General features: G+C 40.5%; 1 protein-coding gene across 3 annotated transcripts in view; it reads left to right on the top strand.

The window, feature by feature from the left end:
- Window positions 1–23,787, top strand: part of ksr2 (kinase suppressor of ras 2) — a 184,351-nt gene that overhangs the window by 86,777 nt on the left and 73,787 nt on the right. For all 3 annotated transcript variants that reach the window (XM_031892817.1, XM_031892826.1, XM_018090607.2), the window contains one exon: window positions 255–762. In XM_031892817.1, coding sequence (XP_031748677.1) covers window positions 255–762 — 508 coding nt within the window. The remainder of the gene's footprint in view (window positions 1–254; window positions 763–23,787) is intronic.

Genomic DNA, 23,787 nt, shown 5'->3' with positions numbered 1-23,787 from the left:
TTTGTTAAAGACAGCTGAAAGGGCATGCATGGTGTGTGTGAAAATGAAAATTAGGACTTCCAATGTCCATTGAAAATGCTCTTCAGGCTACAACTTGCACCAAATATGAAATAGCATTGGTCATTTGGGGACAATGTTCTCTTTCATTTTAGCTGTTCTGTGCTTTCTTGCAGTTGACTATGAATAATGATTTATATAGACAGTCTAACCACATTTGGATTTATCTCCCTCTCTGCTTACCTCTCTGATTATAGGAAGCAGCCTTTCAAAACAAGATTGGGCCATCCAGTGGCCAGCAACAGAATCAGGGAAGGAAAATAATCCTGTCACACAGCAGGAGACTGCCCAGTGGATACGAACCCACCTTTCCCAGAGCCCAAAAGTACAGTCTAAATGCATCCAGCACTACTGCCATTTGCCAGTGGCTCATGGGCCTATGTATACAAACGTTGATAGATTGACTGTTGAAGCCTACCCAGGCTTGTGCCAACTTTCTGAGACTGGGCATCGATCATTACCACCATCCCCGCGCCAGAGGCACACAGCACACAATAACCCACCACGAACACCTAACATAGTGACGACTATGACGCCTCCTGGTACACCCCCCGTAAGAAGAAAGAACAAACTTAAACCCCCAGGCACCCCTCCTCCTTCATCCCGAAAACTCATTCACCTCATACCTGGATTCACATCTCTGCATCGAAGCAAGTCCCATGAGTTCCAAGTAGGGCATCGAGTGGATGAATCTCATACTCCCAAGTAAGTCAAAGGTTATCTTATGTCTACATACCGAAGCATGATACTGAAATCATCTATCCCTCATACATAATAAAAGGCACTAAGTTTGTCAAGGAGCAGTAACCCATAGCAACCAATAAGATGTTTGCTTTTAAACATGTGACCAATAATTTTTAACTGCTGATTGGTTGCAATGGGTTACTGCTCCTGGACAAACTTAGTGCCTTTTTTTGCATAACCTCTTAAGCCTTGTTAGGACATGTTTAGTCGTCAAATAGTTGCAGTAATAGCTTTAAAATGCATTGGACCTAATTGTCAGAGGCCCCTGAAGTGCTTATTGTCCTGCTGTGTGTGTTTGTCTTAATAATAACCATTTTTAAAAGTATAATTTGATTCCATAAGAAGAATAGATGCTATAACATTATTATTAAACAATGGTATGTTCCTGTGTCCAAGCTCGGACAAAAACTATATTTTACAAGTTATTGCTGTTTCCAGTGAATCTTTGCCATTTCTTTTCACAACTAAAAATAAGTGTAATATATGTAAATGCAGTTGGATGATGCTCTCTCTATATATATACAGTATATATAGAAACTATATAATAATGTTCTGATGACATGAAGTTTTGTTGTAAAAATATGTTCATACACGTGCATACATACACATACAAACACACAAAGAGAGCTTTTAGTACTGCAGATATGTAGCTCAGATTTCCGGTTCATGTTGTGGATGGTCTCCATGAACAACAGATACAGCAGTGATGCCCTTTCATGTGAACTGGAGACCCGAGTATCCCAGCAAGCAGATGGGCTTCAGAATCATGAATTAATTTAAAAAATGATAAGCGGAGATGGGTAGGGAAAACAGGACCCCTTGTTCTGCAGCATAATGTAAACTCTGCTTCCTGGTCCTTGATTTAATATACAAATTGTCTGCTGTTTTGGAACATTTTTTCTGTTGTTAACCCTTAGGCCACATGTATAGATGTTAAAATTATAGTAAACTGTCTTATTTGTGCTTTTCAGTACCGATTTCATACCCAGGATTTTCTAGATATGGGGTGTTTTAAATCCTGCTTTTGAGCAATAACTCTCAAAGAAATCTTGCCTGTGTTCAGAAGCAGTGTATTTATAGGGGGTGGGGAGAGGCACATAGACATCACCCCTCCCAGTCCCTAACCATCCCCTAACTTGTGAGCCTGAATTAATTTCTTAAAAATGATTTCCTTTTTCTCTGTAATAATAAAACAATACCTTGTACTTGATCCCAACTAAAATACAACTTGGAGGCAAAGCATTCCTGTTGGGCTTAATTAATGTTTAAATGATTTTTCAGTAGACTTATGGTTCAGAGTTCCAAATTATGGTACGGCCCCTTATCTAGAAAACCCTAGGCCCCATGGACTCTGGAAAACAGGTCCCATACCTGTATAAGAATTCTGGGAACTACTTTCCTAACTCAAAGCATTATTTCATATATAAGTTTTAGAATGTTTTCAATGTACTTTAACTGTTCCATTTGATAAAATATAATGACCTTTTGACAAAAATATAACTTTTTAGTTACTAATTATTTGTGTGCATAGTTGATTTATAGAAATGTTATGGGTGATAAAACCAGAACATAAAAACAAAGTGAGCCCATGCCAGTAGCTGAATGAGAAGTTATAATGCGCTTAAGACACAGTCATTTATGCCCCACTGAGATTTTCTGTTATTAGAAGATGATTAATGTTATCAGAATCATTAACTAGGTACTGTATAGTTAACCTCAACAGGAAGCCCATCAGGAAATTCATGTCTCAATTTCTTTTCATTGACTACTAAAAGAGTAATAGATTTGTTATCCAGAGAGAAGGCTAAAGCGAGTAATCACTGGAGGTTCAAGAGGTTGACTTTTGTCTAGTACCAAAATACTCCATAAAAAATGTTATATTAAACAAATAATAAATACATGTAAATTGGTTTCTAATGGACATGTTTAGTTTTGCTGCATTCATTTTCCATCATCTAATAAGAAAAGGGTTTTAGTTTATTACTCGACAAAAACACCTACAGGAAACAAATAAGTTCAGAATGCATGTAAGAAATTGTTTTCCTATTAATCTCAAAAACCAATTAATCAACATTTATAAAGAGCAAAGGTAAACAGAATAACAAGCACTCGCAAGCTGTCTGAAACACAGGAGGCTGGTCAATGGCACTTCTTAGAAAACAGATACACAGCTAATTCTGTATCAGTGCTAATAAATTAATTCTAGGGAATCATATTATTAGTGGTCCAGGAAAAAAGACAGAACATAATGATTCATCAGTTTTCTACCGTTAATTAATTTTTTCAGCTATTTAAAAAATGGGCAAATGTAATAAAATGTGCAAAGTTTGCTTGTAGTCTAATCACCTATAGTTACAAATTGGCAGGAAGCATTTAGTGGCCAATGTGGCATAGTTCTAGTGACATGACTCCCTATCGGCAGATCCTGCGACTGCAGTGGTAACAGGGTTGCCCAGAAAGGGCTCATATCTTTCCTTTCTGCCTTCACCCATGCTGTCTGATCAATTTACTATCAGATGTGGGAGGAAGGGGATTGCAATAACTTAACATTGTGGGGGGGGCTCAAAGCATTTTTTTTACTGGGAGAGGGGGAGGAGGCAGGTAAAGTTAAGTTATGCCACCAGTTATTGCACCTGGGGAAGCCAAATGCATTTAATTACATATGGGGAATATTACCTACTTAACAGTTAGCATTGGGTCAAGTGGAAACCTCAACTGGATTGGACCTTTTGTGGGGGTAAAGAATATTTATTTTTGATAGGGGGTTGATAACACCTGTGTAAAGTACATTTTATTAAAAGGCAAATTAGGAAGAAAAAAAAAAAATTATTGCATTACAGTCACAGTATCAGTAGTTATAAGATATTTAAGATACATTAAGAAATCCATAGTTAAGCATCATAGGAAAAATAATTAACCAATATTTTTATTTGTTCAAGAGCTACGTACAATGGATGTTTCTAAAAGATGAGGTAAAATCAGGGGCCAGCTTTATGGTGGAACATTGAGGGCATTAGCTCTGCACCTTTAGAAGGGCTCTAAAATAAATGCCTACAATTTTTAGTGTTCATGTAGAATTATCCAACCTGCAGCCATCCCACAACCACCACTCATAGAATTCCCCTGATAGCCTTTGGCCTGGGCTTAAGGTTGGACATTATTCATTTTTCATATTTTTTTATCAAGTGGATGGGATTCCATACTTTCTGATTTTCCTGGGGCCCCATCTTTTTTTTACACTGGCCCTGGTCACAAATGACAAAAAAAAAAGGTGATGACAGAGTAACAAAATTTTTCCAGTATGTTCCTATAAAAGCTATTTTACTGCCTGTTGTGCTGTAACCACATTAAATCAACTCCTTTTAGTTTCAGGCTAAACAAGCGCAATGGTGCTTGTCAAACTCTTTATTTGATTTAAGTGCTGTCTCATTACATTTTATTCTTTCATTTCGCCAGATATAGCTGCTGCAATGAGCAAACACGAATGCACAGTGGCAGACTGCGGCATCGGAGAAGCAGGGGGCCAGTGTAACCCTGCCATGTTTGTGTACTGAAGGCTGTCCCGTGACATTTGCCTCTCACATGGCTACATTATTTATGATAATTGGCATACCCATGCCATCTGTTTATTTGAAAATATTGTATTGCCATTATTGCAACATTATCAACCTCGGCTGTGCACATCACTGCATGTGGTAATTACCCTGCTTTCTTTGGAGGGGGTGAGTATCACCCTATAGAGTGTCATTTAGTAGACTGGCTGCACAGTTATTGCCTACTGCTGGTATCTGGGTGCCAATGCAGCAAAAACACTTACTGATCATGAATCACAGAAGATTTGCTATTAAAGTATAACAATAATTTTGACATTCAAAAAAGACAGATATATAAAGTCTTTTCAGACTGATGAATTTAGATGGGCTTTTACTGTAGGTATTGTGGTGCAATGGAAATGTAATCACAGCACTGTAATTTATAGCATTCCTGATCAGAGAGCAAAGGAAAGAATAACACTTGCATTCAGCGGGGGGACTATATTTGTTATTAGGAAGAAGATAATGAGGAAGAAATTTAAATGCAAAATAAACCTAATTTATGGCACTAAAGCCAAATGCATTTTAGTACATCAGAGACAATTTTTTATATATGTAATAAAATAAGCAGAGGTGGGATTTTGTTGGCTGTATTGAATCTAAATTGCGTGGACTTTTTAGGGTCATAAAGCAGAGATTTATCACATCAACCCAGCAAGCAGTCATAGACTGAGTTTAATTAATCCATAGCTATTTATTAACTTTTCTTTACCGCCTCAAAGGATTTTCAAAAATATAAAAGTGGGCTACCAATTATTTTTTCAGTGGACCCTATTTGCCTTCACAAAATATCTTAATGTCCCAGCAATGGGCAATAGCAAAGAGTGCTGTAATTAATGGACAGGTATGGGATCCGTTATCCGGAAACTCACTATCCAGAAAGCTCCGAATAACGGAAAGCTCATTCTCCCATAGACTCCATTTTAATCAAATGGTTCAGAATTTTAAAACTGATTTGCTTTTTCTTTGTAGTAATAAAACAGTACCTTGTAATTAATCCCAACTAAGATATAATTAATCCTCTTTGGATGCAAAACCATGTATTATTAATTTTTTAGTAGACTTGAGGTATGGAGATCCAAATTACGGAAAGACCCCTTATCCGGAATAGCCTTGGCCCCGAGCATTCTGGATAATGGGTCCTATACCTGTACTGTACTGTATAATTTTTACATACCAGCAAGATAAAACCTAAGATCCTGCAATCCGGCCTTTGACAATATAATGACCAAGAACTGTCAGATAAATAGGCTAGTTTAAAAAAAATTAGAGACATTAAGGGGCAGATTCATCAAAGTAAGAGTTTGAATCCCGAAATGGGTGAAATTCGGATTAGATATGATAATTTCTGATGATCTGAAATGTCACGAAAATGCTTACAAAAAAATCCTAATAGTCACATTGGCGATCCAAAAGTCACTAAATTGTCTTATCTGAACGATCGTAAATGGCGGGAAAACCTTTCCGACTTTGATCCTTCTGTGCATGATTTTGGAAGCCTCCCATAGGACTCAATGGCACTCTGCAGCTCCAACCCGGCCCAAGGAAAGTCTCCCATAGGGCTCAATGGCACTCTGCAGCTCCAACCTGGCCCAAGGAAAGTCTCCCATAGGGCTCAATGGCACTCTGCAGCTCCAACCTGGCCCAAGGAAAGTCTCCCATAGGGCTCAATGGCACCCTGCAGCTCCAACCTGGCCCAAGGAAAGTCTCCCATAGGGCTCAATGGCACTCTGCAGCTCCAACCCGGCCCAAGGAAAGTCTCCCATAGGGCTCAATGGCACTCTGCAGCTCCAACCTGGCCCAAGGAAAGTCTCCCATAGGGCTCAATGGCACTCTGCAGCTCCAACCTGGCCCAAGGAAAGTCTCCCATAGGGCTCAATGGCACTCTGCAGCTCCAACCTGGCCCAAGGAAAGTCTCCCATAGGGCTTAATGGCACTCTGCAGCTCCAACCTGACCCAAGGAAAGTCTCCCATAGGGCTCAATGGCACTCTGCAGCTCCAACCTGGCCCAAGGTAAGCCTCCCATAGGGCTCAATGGCACTCTGCAGCTCCAACCTGGCCCAAGGAAAGTCTCCCATAGGGCTCAATGGCACTCTGCAGATCCAACCTGGCCCAAGGAAAGTCACTATACCGAAGCTTGAATTAATCCGAAACTTTTGTCGCAAAGAATGAAAAGTTGCACAAATTAGTGAAAAAAACGCAGAAAATATGCACAGTTCCATAAGTTAGAAAAAATACGATTTTTTTGAATTTGGACCTTATCGTACTTTGATAAATGTGCCCCTAGAAGTCATATTGCCAACATCTGATGCGTAATGCAACAAGCAAGGTGGTCTAAAATTTTTGTTTTACTGACTACTAGGCCGAATCCATGTTCTTGGCTGAACCAAAACCAAACCCTTAAAATCACGTGTCTTTATACCACATGACTAAAGAAATGACCATTCTTTCCCTTGGGATTTTGATCAGTTGCATATGCAAATAAGGATTAGAATTTGATTAGGTATTTATCCGAATCTGAAAAAAAAGAATTTGGACATCCCTACTGACGATCCTTAAGCCTTACAATGCAGAACACACTATAGACCGCATGGTCCTTATTATGGGGGTACTGGAAAAAGACTGTGGGGCTTATTTATAAACACATGGCATATTTGCACCTGGGCAGTAACATATAGATACCAATCAGTAGTTAAATTTTTTCAGCCAGCTATAGGCTGAACACTGATAGCAATCTTCTGATTGGTTGGCATAAGTTACTGCCCAGTGTTTACAAATGACCCCCAGAATGTTTCCTCCAGCAAGGTATAGTGATTAATATATATTTTCAATCAACTCTACACAACACCCTCAGCCCAAATATATCATGGGAACCCACTCAAGACATGGGGGGGAACACGACAAGACTACAATGCCAACTACCCTAAGCTAATAGACAGACTCAAAAAAGACCTAACCATATGGCACATATACCATCTATCCTGGTTTGGTAGGATAGCAGCTGTAAAAATGACACTATGGGGCACATTTACTAAGACACGAATCTGAACCGAATTGGAAAAATTCCGATTTGAAAACGAACATTTTGCGACTTTTTCGTATTTTTTGCGATTTTTTCGGCGTCTTTACGACTTTTTCGTTACCAATACGATTTGCGCGAAAAAACACGAGTTTTTCGTAGCCATTCCGAAGTTGCGCAAAATTTGCCGATTTTTTCGTAGCGTTAAAACTTGCGCGAAAAGTTGCGCCTTTTTCGTAGCGTTAAAACTTAAAAGGTGCGACGTTTCGCGCAAGTTTTAACGCTATGAAAAAAGCGCAACTTTTTGCGCAAGTTTTAACTCTACGAAAAATCGCCAGATTTTGCGCAACTTTCGGAATGGCTACGAAAAACTCGCGTTTTTTCGCACAAATCGTATTAGTAACGAAAAAGTCGCGACATTTTTCAGAAAAAATCGCAAAATACCGATCATTACGAAAAAAAAGCAATGGGACGCATTCCGCCCGTTCGTGGGTTAGTAAATGTGCCCCTATATATCTATATCTATTCAGGACACTCCCAATACAATGCCCGGAACATACAGCTTCTTCTCTCCAAAAGTCCAAAACAAACTTTGTCTGGGAGTGCAAAAAGCCCAGAATCAAAGCCACAATTATGACTAAACCAAAAACATTAGGAGGACTCGGTGTGCCACACATATATCGCTACTACCTAGCAAGTAGACTAGAGGCCATGACACACACAGAACCACAAGAGAACCATGGAAAATGATAGAAAACCACTTCACAACATCTCACCTATTTTGGATACCTAAGCCATCAAGAATAACCCAATAGATCTCTTACCAACCTCTAAACACGCACTAAACCTATGGGACACAACGGTGCGCAAATCGAAACTGAGCCTACCCAACACCAGATACATAACCATATTCAATAATAAAGAATTCAAACCAGGCTGCACCCCCTCAGAGTTCAAAACCTGGATAGCAGCAAACATGACCACTTAAAGGCTTTTGCACCAGAGCAAAAAAAATCTCATTCCAGGAATGCACAGACAAACACGAAATACCAAATACACACCTCTTCCAATACCTACAAATAAAACATTTTGTTGAAACAAAAATCAAAACAAAAACAAACCAACCACTGACCTACTTTGAAAATATCTTCTATAGGTAAACTCAACCAGTGCCCTTTTCCTACTATACTACCGCCTAGTGGCAGACACAACAACCACACAACAGGAATATAATTTCGGAACAAACCTGGTCAAACATATGGACCACAGCCAGCAAAACTTCAATTTGTGCAGTCTCTAGTGAAAGAGCATATAAAATCATTTTTAGATGGTATTATATCCCATCTCAGCAGACTCAGCAAAAGCCCAGACTCTTTTCTATACACATGGTGGATGTATAAAATAGCCTAAGAATTCTGTCTTTTTCTTCTCTATAAAATCAATAAAAATTTCAAATGAAAAAAAAAAATATATATATTTTCAGCCTATATTGGCAAAGCAGGTAAACTCTGCAGTGCTTTCAGAAGTGAATTACTTGAAGTGCTCATAGGCAATTTTAATAGTTGACAAAGGAAAGCACTGTTTGTTGAGAATTGCCATATAAGACCTGGTGTGGCTTATATCGGGACAATAGAAGTTAATCTCTGACTACTAAAAACACAGTTGATAAATTACTCAGCATTGACCTATGTTCCATTGCCCATATTGTCATCTTTAAGGTCAGCTACAGTATATTCTCACCTATTTCTCTGCCTATTTTCTAGTTGATATGGAGCAACTCTAAACAAACTAGACATATTCTTTGTACTATTACTATTTCCTTCCAAATACATATTTTATGTGTCAAACATGTTCTTTTAGATTAATAGCCACCTATGTTATTCTGATTCTGATTTTTTTAAAAAAAAAAAAACCCTTTTACCTGCAACCCTACTGAATTTTGCCTCCTAGATTGTTAGAGAGGAACTATTTCCAAAAGACCTTGCTGTGTGAAAATCATAATCATATGCACTCAAATGTATTGCATTATCTGATTTTTAAAAACAAAAGAAAATATTACAAATAGTAACCTGGATGCTATTGGAGTAAACTCTCCAAGTACCTTGTAATGAATTCCATATGATCCTGACACTTTACTTACCCTTTTATGAGCAATTCAAACTTTTGAGTTTGCAATCACATGTTTAATGTGTTGGATCCATGTCAAATAGATTTTTAGAGAGAATAGATTTATAGAGAACACACCATATACATTCTAGTTTGTTCATACCTCCCCATAACCATATAAAACTTGTATATTTGTGGGATCCTTTAAAGAATTTCTTTGTTAAAGCAATGCTTCCCCAGTGTCTTCTTGCTGTGCAATAAAGGGATAATGACAGATATGAAAGGCAATGAAATATCAAGGTTTATGGAGTAGGCCATTATGGCTTAGCAGCTGTCATTCACATGGCAACTGGAGTCTCAATGAGGCAAATTTAAAACAATGATCTATATTGTACTTAGCAGTGCAGTGGAGCGTTCATTTATGTAACGCTATCCACATCATTTTTCAAAATGCCCTAAAAGTAAGAGCTCTTTCATAGATAAACAGATGCACAGAGAACGTTACTGAAATGTACATAAAATGATTACTTTCAACTCTGGTGCACCTTACACAGCAGTCTCTTGCCTAAGCTCAAAAAGGCATTTGGCAGAAATTAGCCCTGTATTCTGATTCATAAGTGGATTGCTTAAGGTACAGGTCCCCATAGCAACCAGATGTTTGCTTACATTATTCTTACTGTAGTTGACCAATACATGCTAATTTATGATTGGTATCTATGGGTTGCCAGATCAATGTCAAATGAACATCAGCACGCTCATGAATTCATGGCTCAGACAGTAACCACAGGCACAAGCATTTTGGTTTTCTATTTTAATCAATAAACAATTAAGTGGCTGTAACAAATCTTATTGACCACAAATATTGTAGAACACAAACCAACAATCATATATATTTTAAAAAATGACTACAAGTAAGTTTAATAGATGGTCTGTTGTTTCTGTAGTAGATAAACATTGGCATTATTATAGTTTTGTTAACTGAACATCCCCAAAGAAGATTTTATAAAATATATCTTGGTGGGCACATCGGATCAGGGGCTGCATCGACAAGCTGATGCAATCTCTGATCCGATGGAAAATTAAACCTGCCCCGTTGAGATCTAGCCAATTTTAGGCCAGATATCGGTCGGGTTGGCCCATCTGAAGGACCAGCAGCTGAAATCTGACCTTACAATCTTCCATTTTTGCTTCACATCGTTGGATAGCCATATGTTTAATATCACATGATTCTCCTTGTTACTAAGCTCAATCAGAAAACTAGCTATTAACATGAAGGCTGCAGGGGTTGCAAAAGCTGAAAGACTGTTAGTTTGCCATCCCTGCTTTAGTCATTTAATTATGTAAATACATTTGTAAAGCTATAGTTAAATGGAGGTACCCACTGCTCCAGGGACTCAGGTTACCAACAAATCTTCCTTGCGATTCTTAAAGGAGACATATACTATAAAAATTAACAATGTACCAGTGAATGATACTCCTCTAGATATAGAAGGATTGTGCTTTAAAAAGTTGTGTTTATGACTGATTTATTGAGAAATTCCACAAAAACCCCACTAGCCCGCCCATCTGTGCCACTTCCTGCTGGCTGAATTCTCTGGATGAGCTGGGGAGCCGGCGGCCCTCCGTAACCTGCACTGTAGGATAGGAACCAATCAACAGCTAGGCTGACCTGATAGGGAACTGAAGCCTGTCTTTGCTTGTGTGAGTGCAGGGCTGTGATTGGCTCTCCCCCTCCTACTGTGCTTCTGGCAGGGACCATTAGGACACGCCCACTCTTCATTTCACACTGGACAGAGAAGTGATAGGATCTATAGGGAGCTCCAATAAAGGGGCCATTTTTACAGAGAGGATTAATTTTTAACACAAAGTGAAACCAGCACCGTATATTATTCATAATTGCCTACAAAATTAGCGTTTTCCCATTTATCCAATATGTCTCCTTTAATCTCCAGGTGCAGAGATTTCTTTCTCAGGATAAGACAATAAAATGGGCACCAGTGGTGCACTAGTGGATTATACTAATTACTCCAAAACATGAACATTTTGTTATTTATTATGCATAAAAAAATAACAAAAACCACCAAGAAAGCTGCCAAGGTCATGTAGAAGTCAATGGGAGATGTCCTAGACAAATTGTAACAAACTATATTTCATTAATGGTTTTAAAGGTTTTTGTTTTTAAAAATTCTTAAGAAAATAGGAATTTAAAAGTTTTCAGATGTTTATTCACATTCACATTTTTTCCCAGGATTTTTATATTAGGTGGCTTTAATAAATTACTTGGTCATGGTTTTAGTAAAAATGTTTTGTTTTTTGCATTTTCAAAAACAACTAAAACCATTAAAATCAAAATATGTACTCAGTATGTACTGCAACTCCCTTCTATACTACTACAGGGTATTTGCTTCATTTCTTCACAAAAAACAATAATTGTTCGTCTGCTGTGCCTGGGCCTGTGTTTGCTAATTTTATTAAGGTTTATCTTCATGATCTACTGGTAACAGCACTTTGCTGTTTAATTAAAGTTCACTTAACTGAGTTATATACTGTAGCTCAAATCACAATAAATAATGCATTGGAAATATTTTCCTCATCTTATTCTTTTGCAAAAATATTTTGCTTAAAGCCCATAATGGGGTCATACTTTTTATTGCAAGCTTTTGTCCTGCTTTTAGCTAACAGAATCCCATACTGAAATATTTGAATACTAACAGTTACAATGCCAGAGTGGTATATATGTAAGAACTAGATATTTCCAGTTTCTACTGATAAAACTTACCTTCAGAATATTAGAGATAATAACCATGCTTTTTTTTTAACACTTATTTCTACTCTTCCTGTATTTCAGGTAAATCCATCAAGGTTTATAGGATTTTCTGTGGTGGGAATAAAATAAATTCAAGTACAAATTATGGGGAGCAAAAGACTGGGTGGGAGGAGTCCTGTCTGAACCTGGTGATCTGTGAAAAATCTGAATTTGTTGCTATGTTTGCTCTATGGTATTTTTTTACACATTATATACATATACTGATACATATCTATCAGGTTTTGAGAGGCTCTTTTAATATCAGATGGTTGTGGCAGATGAATTTATGGGCTTTGCAGCATATATGTGAAACAGTATTTGAAGTTCTCTGTAAAGAATACAAAAGCGTAATTTCCACCAAATTCAGTATATATACTTATGAAATCACATAAAATTTCCAAAATATACTTTTCCACAAATGTCAGTCATTCATCAAAATATCCAAATTGAAAAACACCAACAAAAAAAGTGAACACTGCGACTTTTTTGTATTGTCACACACATGAAAAACCCCAAATCCTCTAAAACAATGAACCAAAGAAAGATCTTCCAGTTGTAAAAGGGACATTTGCCATTGACTTCTACTTAATTTTGACAGGTTTTAGAGAGCATATTTTTGCTTTCGGATTTGTCACAGTTTTCTTCCATAATAAATAAATGTCAAATTTAAAAAATAAAAATATTTTTCCATGAATAATTTCCAAAAATTAGTAAATGTGCCCCATAATGTAAAGAGTTTGTACTGTATGTTCTGTCCATGTCATTGTAGGGTCCTCCGGGTACTCTGGTTTCCTCCCACAATCCAAAAATATATTGGCAGGAATTTCCTCCTGATGAAATTTACTATAGGGAATTTAGAATGTAAGCTCCAGTGGGACAGGGACAGATGTGAATTAAAAACAATCTTTGCAAAAAATCTGCATCAATCTGTGCGCATGTTAGCACAGTATAAATAAAAGGTAATACAGGTATATGACCTGTTATACAGAATTCTCGGGACTTGTGGTTTTATGGATAACAGATATTTATGTAATTTGGATTTTCATACCTTAAGTCAATTAAAAATTACTTACACATTAATTAAACTCAATAGCATTGTTTTGCCAACCATAAGGATTAATCATATCTTATCTGGGATCAAATACAAGGTACTATTTCATTATTACAGAGAAAAAGGAAATCATTTTTTTAAAACTTTAATTATTTGATTAAAATGGAGTCTATGGGAGATGGCCTTCGGAGTTTTCTGGTTAACGTTTTTCCAGATAAGGGATCCCATACATGTTATTTGAAAAACAAATAATAATGCAATCTTTCTGTCGTCCAGGTCATGGGCTGTAAGGTAGAACAGCGTTTCTACATATACAGTATCTAACACTGTATAGAACAGAGCCATTCATCTTTGGATAATTTTCATTTCCTATCATATCTATCTTAGTATCGGAAATAAGGCATGAAAAGAGTAAAATAGAAAATGTCTGTCTAGAATCAGTCTTCTGCTAAATAATGAACACTGTCATCAAACCTGCTTTAATAGGAAATTGTTTTTGTGCAAATATTTTGGTCTGTAACTTGATTTATGGCTGCGGAGAAATAAGATTAGAGCATGTAATGGCCATGCTACAGGAAACCAGTTTGGGAACTGGCAGTTAGTGGAAATAGGCTGAAGAGCATGGCGCATGTTTACAGATGAGCTCACAAATTTGGGCCTAGTCCAAGAGTCTTTTATATATTCCCCTGTCCTGATTTTTCCAGCACGGCTTTTTACACTACTGATGAACCCATTCAACATTGCTGGCAATGGATAGGGACTATTATGTTATTAAGATGTACCCTTGCTGACAGACAGCTTAATCCGTTCCTTAAAACTGGTGTCAAGACCACCTAAGGGGATAGTCTATGTGATGATTTTAGGTAAAGCATTTAACGTTTAAATTTTACAGGAGCAATAGAAACCCATTTCTTATTATAGATGAGCACAGCATGGAGTGAATTAAAGTGCCATTCAACCCGGCATGACTGACAGGACCAGCAGAGCCTTTTCTGCATTGGGCAGATGGTTATAGCATTGTTGGCAGAGCATAAATTATAAAGCAAAGACCTGCTCTATACACATATCCTAAGATTTTCTGTAAGCAGGAACTCTTTCACATACTGTATATATAAGGCTTTTAAATAGTCTGATGCTGGAACACTAGTATATTCATCAGCATATTTGTGTACTCTGCATAACTCCAATTGAAACTGATGGCATTTTCAGAATGACATTATAGTCACCAAGCATTTCTTTTAGGAAAAGGACATTTACAGAAGTATGCAATGCAGAAAATCTGGCAAAGAAACAAAAGAGAACAGAAGCCAAATCTATTGTGGCTCATTTACCAACCACTGGCACATTTTCTCCAGTGCAGTAACCCATAACAACCAGCAACTTTAATCAGTCAACCACTGGTTGAGTAATTAAAGTAAATAACTGATTGGTTGCTGCAGCTTACTGCACCAGGGCAAAACAAATTATTATATTCACATTATCTCCCTTGATGTGGGGGATTATGTGAATATAATAAAACTTCTTTGCACATTGCCTTTAGTACCAATCGTACAGCTATTTGATTTGTTGGAAAGCACCTGTGCGTTGACTGGAGAGTGATGAGTATTTATAAATACTACAGTATATGTTGCCATATTCTGACTTTTTGCAATATTTTTACATCTGTCATTTTCTTTAACGCTACCAAAATGTAGGTTTCAAATGATTAAACATTGCGGTATTGTGCTTTGGCTTTTCCTTTCACATATGGTAGAGTTTTACTTAGAAGTTGTGTGTAAACTTCTAAGTTTACACCCCCCCCCTGCAGGGCCCTCCCTAACCCCCCACAGGGTCCCCCACCTGATGTCCTCCCGCATAAATTTAACGCGTCAGGGGAGGAACAGTGGGGGGAGCGCCGGCAAGGGTCGGGTCTGGGCCGCCCAGGCCGACCCTGGGTATTTGATCTTATATCTGCTGGAAACTTGTTACTCACAAAGCTCTGAAATACGGCAATACCATTTTCCATAGTCCTATTTAAACATGCAGTTCAGTTTTGACAGATTTGCTTTTTCTCTGTCATAATAAGACAGTTCCTTGTACTTGATGATAACTGAGCTACCATAAATCCATACTGATGGCAAAACAAAATTACTTAGTGCAGGGCAGGGTGCAGAGAGCAAATGGGCACAGTCCTGGGCATGTAGGCTATTCTCCTTCTACCAATAGCTTAACTTCAATTACATTTCCAACTTCACTAGGTGCAGAACACTTTCAGATCCCAAACACCAGGCTTTTTAAATGAGCACTAGCAGGAGCTTTTTTGTTGTTGCTGTCAAGGCTATTAATGAGATTATTAATTATTTTTTAGAGGCAATAAAAAGTCAGGTGTTTGTGTATGTAAAATAGATATAAAATGGAACATAACCACAACCAACACTTTTTGAATCTAATGTTCTCAAATTCAGCAGTCATACATCTTGCATTCTGGTTTTACTGCAAATAGTATTTGAACATTTGAAGAAATGGTTTTGTCAGTGGTTTTTAACCTACATTGTTGGCACTGATATAGGTAAATACAGATATACATAATAAGACAACTATCATGGGGAGGTATACAATGAAAAATTAAGATTTAATTAATTAGAAATTAATTGAGGCTAATTTCAAAATGAGGTAAAAAGCTTGAGAATTATAGAAATCCCCAAGGCTACCAATGTGCCATCCAGGTGTCACGGTCGGCACCCTAAACCAGAACAAATGCCAAGTTCCTTGGTCTCGGCTCGGCTTCACCAGTAATGTGACCGCCTTTGGCTTCGGGAGGAGCCCTCAGCTACTCAGATGCCACCTGGACTTAACGAGAGGAACAAGGCAGGAGTTCTGGCAAGCAAAGGGGCACGACTGTAGATAAAGTTAGTTAGGCCGAGATCACGGTACAAATAGGGTTTAAACAAGTTCGTCGTCAGGCAGGCTGGGTCGAGGCAGGCGGAAAACAGGGATCGTCAGACAGGCAATGGTCAACCAGATAATCAAGTAGCGGGTTTAGGCAAAATCGGAGTCAAAAGTACAAGCCGGGGTCAGGTTACGGATTTCAGGAAAGTCAAGAGCAGGCCGGGTCAAAACAGGAGAAATACTATCAGAAATACAGGAACAAGAATGCACAAGGCTCAGGAAGGCACCAGGAATCGAATCCTATCACGGGCAACAAAATGTAAACAAACGTCCCTTTAAATATCTTTGAAATTCGCGCCATTGCGCGCTGACGTCATCACGTCAGCGCGCATGCGCCTTTAAATGCGGGAGCGCGCGCGCGCGCGCCCACTATGAGGAAGCCGGCGCATGAGGAGGACGGCGCGGCGGGCGTCCCCGCTGACGGCGGCGCGGCGGGCGTCCCCGCCGTGCCGGTAAGGCATTTTTTGTTACATTACCCCCCTCTCTAGGGGGGGCCACTGGACCCCCAGGTTTCTCAGGAAACCTAGAATGAAATTGCTTCCTGAGGAGATCAGCTTTGATGTCATCAACTGAGACCCAAGAGTTCTCCTCAGGACCAAAGCCTTTCCACCTGGTAAGATATTGTAGTTTACCTCTCACCAGGCGGGAGTCGAGGAACTCCTGGATCTCGTACTCAGGCTGACCTTCAACCAACACCGGGGGAGGAGCAGACAGACACCGAGAATTAGAAGCAGGTTTTAGAAGAGAAACATGAAAAGTATTAGCAATTTTGAAATTAGGAGGTAACTGAAGACGGACAGAAGATGGGTTCACTATAGCACTGATGGGATATGGACCGATGAACCTAGGACCCAGTTTGGGAGAGGGAACCTTCAACCTAATATTCTTGGTTGATAACCACACAAAATCCCCCACCTTGTACTGGGGAGCCTCCCTACGGGCTTTGTCAGCAGCTTTTTTCTGGGCTAGGGAAGCTGCAGACAATGAATCATGAACTGAAGACCAAATTTCCGAAAATTTCAAAACAGAAGAATTGGCAGAGGGTACAGAGGAGTTAGGTTCAGAAAAAGAAAATGCTTTGGGGTGTAAACCATAAACAATAAAGAAAGGAGACCTCCCTGAAGAGGAGTGGGTAGCATTATTATATGCGAACTCCGCCCAGGGAAGCAATTCAGACCAAGTGGACTGATTATCGGATACATAGCATCTGAGATACTGTTCAAGGGACTGATTAACCCTTTCAGTTTGACCGTTAGTTTGGGGGTGATAGGCAGAGGAAAAGGACAATTCCGTACCAACCAGGGAACAGAAAGCACGCCAAAATCTTGACACAAACTGGACCCCCCTGTCAGAAACAATATTCACAGGAAACCCATGAGACTTAAAAATATGAGTAATGAATAGATCAGCCAAGGTCTTAGCAGAAGGGAGGTGTGGGAGAGGAATGAAATGAGCCATTTTACTGAATCTATCAACCACCACCCAAATCACTGTCTTACCCTGAGAAGGGGGTAACTCCACGATAAAATCCATAGAAATGTGGGACCATGGCTTCATTGGAATAGGTAAGGGATTTAACAGACCCTGGGGCCGCTGATGAGATGACTTAGACCTTTGACAAATTGGACAGGAATTGACAAAAGTTTTAGCATCCTGCTTGAAGGATGGCCACCAAATATGGCGGGACAACAAAGAAATGGTTTTTACAACACCTGGATGACCTGCCATTTTAGAATCATGAACCTCTCTTAATACTTGTTCCCTAAGCTCCTCAGGAACAAACCATTTACCAGATGGAGTTCCAATAGGAGCAGAAGTTTGTAACGGGGACAATAAGGAAGAGAGGTCAGACTCCAAGGTTGCAACAATTAACTCCCTGGGAATGATGGGAGTGCACTCACCAGAGTCGGGGAAAACAGAATTGAAACTCCTAGAAAGTGCATCTGCCTTAGTATTCTTTGAACCAGGCCTAAAAGTTAGAGAAAAATTGAACCTTGAAAAAAATAAAGCCCACCTGGCTTGTCTTGGATTCAGGCGCTTAGCAGATTCGATATAAAGTAAATTTTTATGGTCCGTATAGACCGTCACCAGATGTTTAGCACCCTCTAGAAGATGGCGCCATTCCTCAAAAGCTAATTTGACAGCCAACAATTCCCTGTTCCCTATATCGTAATTTACCTCTGCGGGTAAAAACTTTTTAGAAAAAAAAGCACAGGGATGTATTTTGTTGGTTATCGGGTACCTTTGAGAAAGGATTGCCCCAGCTCCCACCTCAGATGCATCTACCTCTACAATGAAAGGGAGTGCAGAATCGGGGTATTTAAGGATTGGGGCAGAACTGAATTCTTTTTTGAGGGTTTCAAAGGCTTGCTCTGCCTCAGGAGACCACAAGCTGGGATCAGCGCCCTTCTTAGTTAAATCTGTGATGGGGGCTACAATAAGAGAAAAATTCTTAATAAATTGACGATAATAATTGGCAAATCCGAGAAACCTTTGTACAGCACGTAAAGAAAGGGGTTGTGCCCAATCCAGGACAGCTTTCACCTTGCCTGGGTCCATTTCTAGACCCTTACTGGTAATAATAAACCCCAAAAACTGGACAGAAGAGACTTCAAAGGTACATTTCTCTAGTTTTGCATACAGATTATTCTCCCTTAGTCTCTTTAAGACTTCACAAACATGATTACGATGTTCCATTAAATTAGAAGAGAAAATAAGAATATCGTCAAGATAGACCACTACGAATACCCCCAGCAAGTCACGAAAAATGTCATTGACAAATTCTTGAAAAACTGCGGGGGCGTTACAGAGCCCAAAGGGCATTACCAAATATTCGTAGTGGCCGTCCCTGGTGTTAAAGGCAGTTTTCCATTCATCCCCCTCTCTAATACGGATGAGATTGTAAGCACCCCTAAGATCGAGCTTGGTATAGATTCTGGCGCCTTTAACCTGATCAAATAGCTCGGAAATCAGAGGAAGGGGGTAGCGGTTTTTAATAGTGACCTTGTTTAAACCTCTGTAGTCTATACAAGGACGGAGACCACCATCCTTCTTACCCACAAAGAAAAACCCTGCACCTGCAGGAGAACTAGAGGGCCGGATAAAACCTCTTTCGAGGTTTTCCTGGATATATTCCTTCATAGACTGAGATTCAGGTAGGGAAAGTGGATATGTACGACCACGAGGGGGAGAGGAACCTGGAATCAGATCAATGGGACAGTCATACTGTCTGTGTGGAGGTAAGGTTTCGGCAGCCTTTTTGGAAAAAACGTCAGCATAAGCTGAATAGGCTGCAGGTAAACCCTCAAGTGAAGTGGCTGCTAAAACTGGGGCAATACAGACATTTCTACAACTAGGACCCCACTGAGAAACCTCCCCTGTAACCCAATTAATCTGATGGTTATGAACCTGGAGCCAGGGTAACCCCAAAATGAGTGGAGAAGAGGCTCCTTCAATAAGGAAAAAGGTTATCTCTTCAACATGAAAATCGTTCACACATAAGGATAAAGAAACAGTTCTCTTATTTACCACCCCTGTCCCTAAGGGTCTTTTATCCACCGTTAATATCCTCATGGGGACACTCAGAGGAACCACCGGAATACCATTTTTGGCTGCAAACGTGGCCTCAATAAAATTACCCTCTGCCCCAGAGTCCACGAAAGCGGACAAGTTAATGGAGCCCATAGGCCAGGACAATTTAACTGGTAGCTGAACCTTGGAGGCAAATTGGGGAGAGGAAACGCCTGCACCCAAATGAAGCTCCCCTTCTTCATTTAGGCTGGGGCGTTTCCCGGCCTCTTAGTGCATTGCTTCAGAAAATGACCCTTGTCCCCGCAATATATACATAACCCAAGGGTCCGCCTGCGTGTCTTTTCCTCAGGAGAGAGATGGAATAGACCTAGTTGCATAGGTTCCTCCTGAGATGTAGACACAGGGGAAACCAAAGACTTGACATTGGGCACCACGTCAGGTCCCTTATAAGTAACCCCAGAAAAATTAGCATGACCCCTCTCAGCCCTTCTCTCCCTCTGTCTCCTATCAATCTGGATGACTAGGGACATGAGATCATCTAGACTGGACGACAAGGGGTAATTCACCAAGCTATCTTTAATAGGGTCAGATAGCCCGACACGGAACTGACTGCGCAGGGCCGCATCGTTCCACTCCGTCTCTCCTGCCCACCGGCGGAACTCTGTGCAATATATCTCTACCTCCCGTCTCCCTTGGCGCAGTTTACGAATCGCCGAATCAGCTGATGATGCACGATCTGGGTCATCGTAAAGAACTGCCATAGTATCAAAGAATACATCCAAGGAAAAACGGGCAGGATCAGAGGAAGACAGTCTAAGGGCCCAAACTTGGGGATCCCCTACCAGAAGGGTCATAACAAATTTTACTTTTTCCACACCAGAAGGGAAAGAATGAGGGAAAAAGCTAAGATACAGTTTACATGCCTCTTTGAAGACGAAAAATTTGGACCTGTCCCCAGAGAATTTCTCAGGAAATGCAATTTTGGGCTCCTGGGGCCTGAAAGTGTTACCCCCCAAAACGAACGAACCCACAGGAGGGGAAGAGCTAGGAACAGGTTGCTGCTGCGGAGATTGCGTAGTCTCCAGCTGACGGGTTAGATTGTGAAAACCCTGCAGGAGATAATTCTGCTTTTGCTCCTGATCCTCCAAGCGCTGTAGCAGGGCAGTAAGAAGCGCTTCAGTAGTAGCAGACGGAGTGGGAGGAGCAGCAGCGGACTCAGCGTGATCTTGGTCCTCCATGGCCCGTGATAATGTCACGGTCGGCACCCTAAACCAGAACAAATGCCAAGTTCCTTGGTCTCGGCTCGGCTTCACCAGTAATGTGACCGCCTTTGGCTTCGGGAGGAGCCCTCAGCTACTCAGATGCCACCTGGACTTAACGAGAGGAACAAGGCAGGAGTTCTGGCAAGCAAAGGGGCACGACTGTAGATAAAGTTAGTTAGGCCGAGATCACGGTACAAATAGGGTTTAAACAAGTTCGTCGTCAGGCAGGCTGGGTCGAGGCAGGCGGAAAACAGGGATCGTCAGACAGGCAATGGTCAACCAGATAATCAAGTAGCGGGTTTAGGCAAAATCGGAGTCAAAAGTACAAGCCGGGGTCAGGTTACGGATTTCAGGAAAGTCAAGAGCAGGCCGGGTCAAAACAGGAGAAATACTATCAGAAATACAGGAACAAGAATGCACAAGGCTCAGGAAGGCACCAGGAATCGAATCCTATCACGGGCAACAAAATGTAAACAAACGTCCCTTTAAATATCTTTGAAATTCGCGCCATTGCGCGCTGACGTCATCACGTCAGCGCGCATGCGCCTTTAAATGCGGGAGCGCGCGCGCGCGCGCCCACTATGAGGAAGCCGGCGCATGAGGAGGACGGCGCGGCGGGCGTCCCCGCTGACGGCGGCGCGGCGGGCGTCCCCGCCGTGCCGGTAAGGCATTTTTTGTTACACCAGGTTTTTAGTTTTGGGTTACCAGCTGGGGTGAGAACACACATGATCTGCATTTTCAGCCAAGCCTATTGGTATGAAGTCTTTAGTTCTTGAAAAGATAACCAAATCAGCTTTGTACTAAGAGATCATTTCAATATCCTTGTATTTCCTGACTTGTTAAAAATCCATGCAATCCTTCTTGAAGCTATCTTATGTATCTGGCAGTATGACTGATTCACAGCTCTCACTGTAAAAAATCTTTTCTAAATATTAAGATGGAACCTCCAATCTACTATTTGGAATGGATGCCCTCATGCCTGCTGGAAGGACCTACTTGTAAATAAAGCACTGGAGAAATGATTATATGATCCCCTTATATATGTATACATAGGGGCTGATTTACTTACCCACGAACGGGTCGAATGGAGTCCGATTGCGTTTTTTTCGTAATGATCGGTACTTTGCGATTTTTTCGTATGTTTTGCGATTTTTTCGGATTCTGTACGAATTTTTCGGATCCAATACGATTTTTGCGTAAAAACGCGAGTTTTCCTATCCATTACGAAAGTTGCGTAAAAAGTTGCGCATTTTGCGTAGCGTTAAAACTTACGCGAAAAATGCGCAACTTTTCGCGTAAGTTTTAACGCTACGCAAAATGCGCAACTTTTTACGCAACTTTCGTAATGGATACGAAAAACTCGCGTTTTTACGCAAAAATCGTATTGGATCCGAAAAATTCGTACAGAATCCGAAAAAATCGCAAAACATACGAAAAAGTCGCAAAATATTCGTTTTCAAGTCGGAACTTTTCCAATTCGGGTCGGATTCGTGGGTTAGTAAATCAGCCCCATAGTGTGACATTCCATTTGCCGGTAAATTTAATTTTTGGAGAAATTAGCTCTGAGAGGCAGGTAAGCAGAGAATCTGGAACATAGAGACAGGGACACCACATCTTCTGTCAAAAAAACACAGATTTACTTGTGGCAAACTCCTCCCAACATAAACATCACCGCTTACAGTTCATCAGCAAACGGTTCATCAAACTTGTTCATGATTTGTCCCCTCTCTGGGACTTTCACCTTCCAGGGTAACTTTCACACTCTGGAACCTTTTCCCAGGGCTTCTCACCATCCCCAATGACCTTCACACATCCACGGTGACGCTCACACTCATGAAGCCTACTCACTCAGCCCTACTGACTCTCCCCTCCAGGGATACCAGCTCACCAGCTTCTGGCACACTTTGGCTTCTCGCTAAGCCTCACTCATGTGGTCCCGGCTCCTCTGCTCCTTGCAGTGGCATGTGGCACCCCCAGTCCCTCTGGGAGTTCCTAACACAGACAGGCAACCTTTCTGCCCAGTGCTTTGCTCTGAAAGTGAACCCCCTGCTGTGTATTTCCACAGTCCTTTTATTTGGTGCCCACCTGCAGCCTAATCAGGCAGCTACCTGGCCAACTGAAAACATTAAACATAGAACGGAATGGAAGGCCTTTCCTACTCTCCCTCCATTTACTGCAGGGGTTCATTTAGAACACACTTGTATACCACCTTTAACAGTGGTGTAAAATACACTAAACAGTGTTCTTATTCATTGCATCGCTCACAATAGTTATCATTTGGGCACAGGAGACCAAAACTGCAGGGCATATTCTAGATGGGGCCTTACCAGTGGTCTGTAAAGAGGAAGAAAGACCCTCTCTTATGACCCTTTTAATACACTTCAAAATCTTGTCTGCCCTTGCATCTGCTGACTGGCATTGCTTACTACAGCCAAGTTTCTTACCTACAAGAACTCCAAGGACCTTGTCCATTAAGAATTTTCCTAGCAGTCCCATTAAGTGTATAAGTAGCTTGTACTATAATGCGATAATACTATAGCGAATCTATAGCGTATCGCGTCTATTTTAACGCAAAAAAACATGCAATATGCGTTATCGCACTTTAGTGAATCAACCCTATAGTCTTCTTAACAACTTTGTGTACAGAATTCTTGAACCCCATTCTCTACGTAGCACTCTGTTGACTGTCT

This window comes from Xenopus tropicalis, chromosome 1 (genome assembly GCF_000004195.4).
Source record: "Xenopus tropicalis strain Nigerian chromosome 1, UCB_Xtro_10.0, whole genome shotgun sequence".
NCBI classification, from domain to species: domain Eukaryota; kingdom Metazoa; phylum Chordata; class Amphibia; order Anura; family Pipidae; genus Xenopus; species Xenopus tropicalis.
The sequence above is the reverse complement of the archived record's forward strand: the minus strand, read 5'-3'. Positions and strand labels throughout refer to the sequence as shown.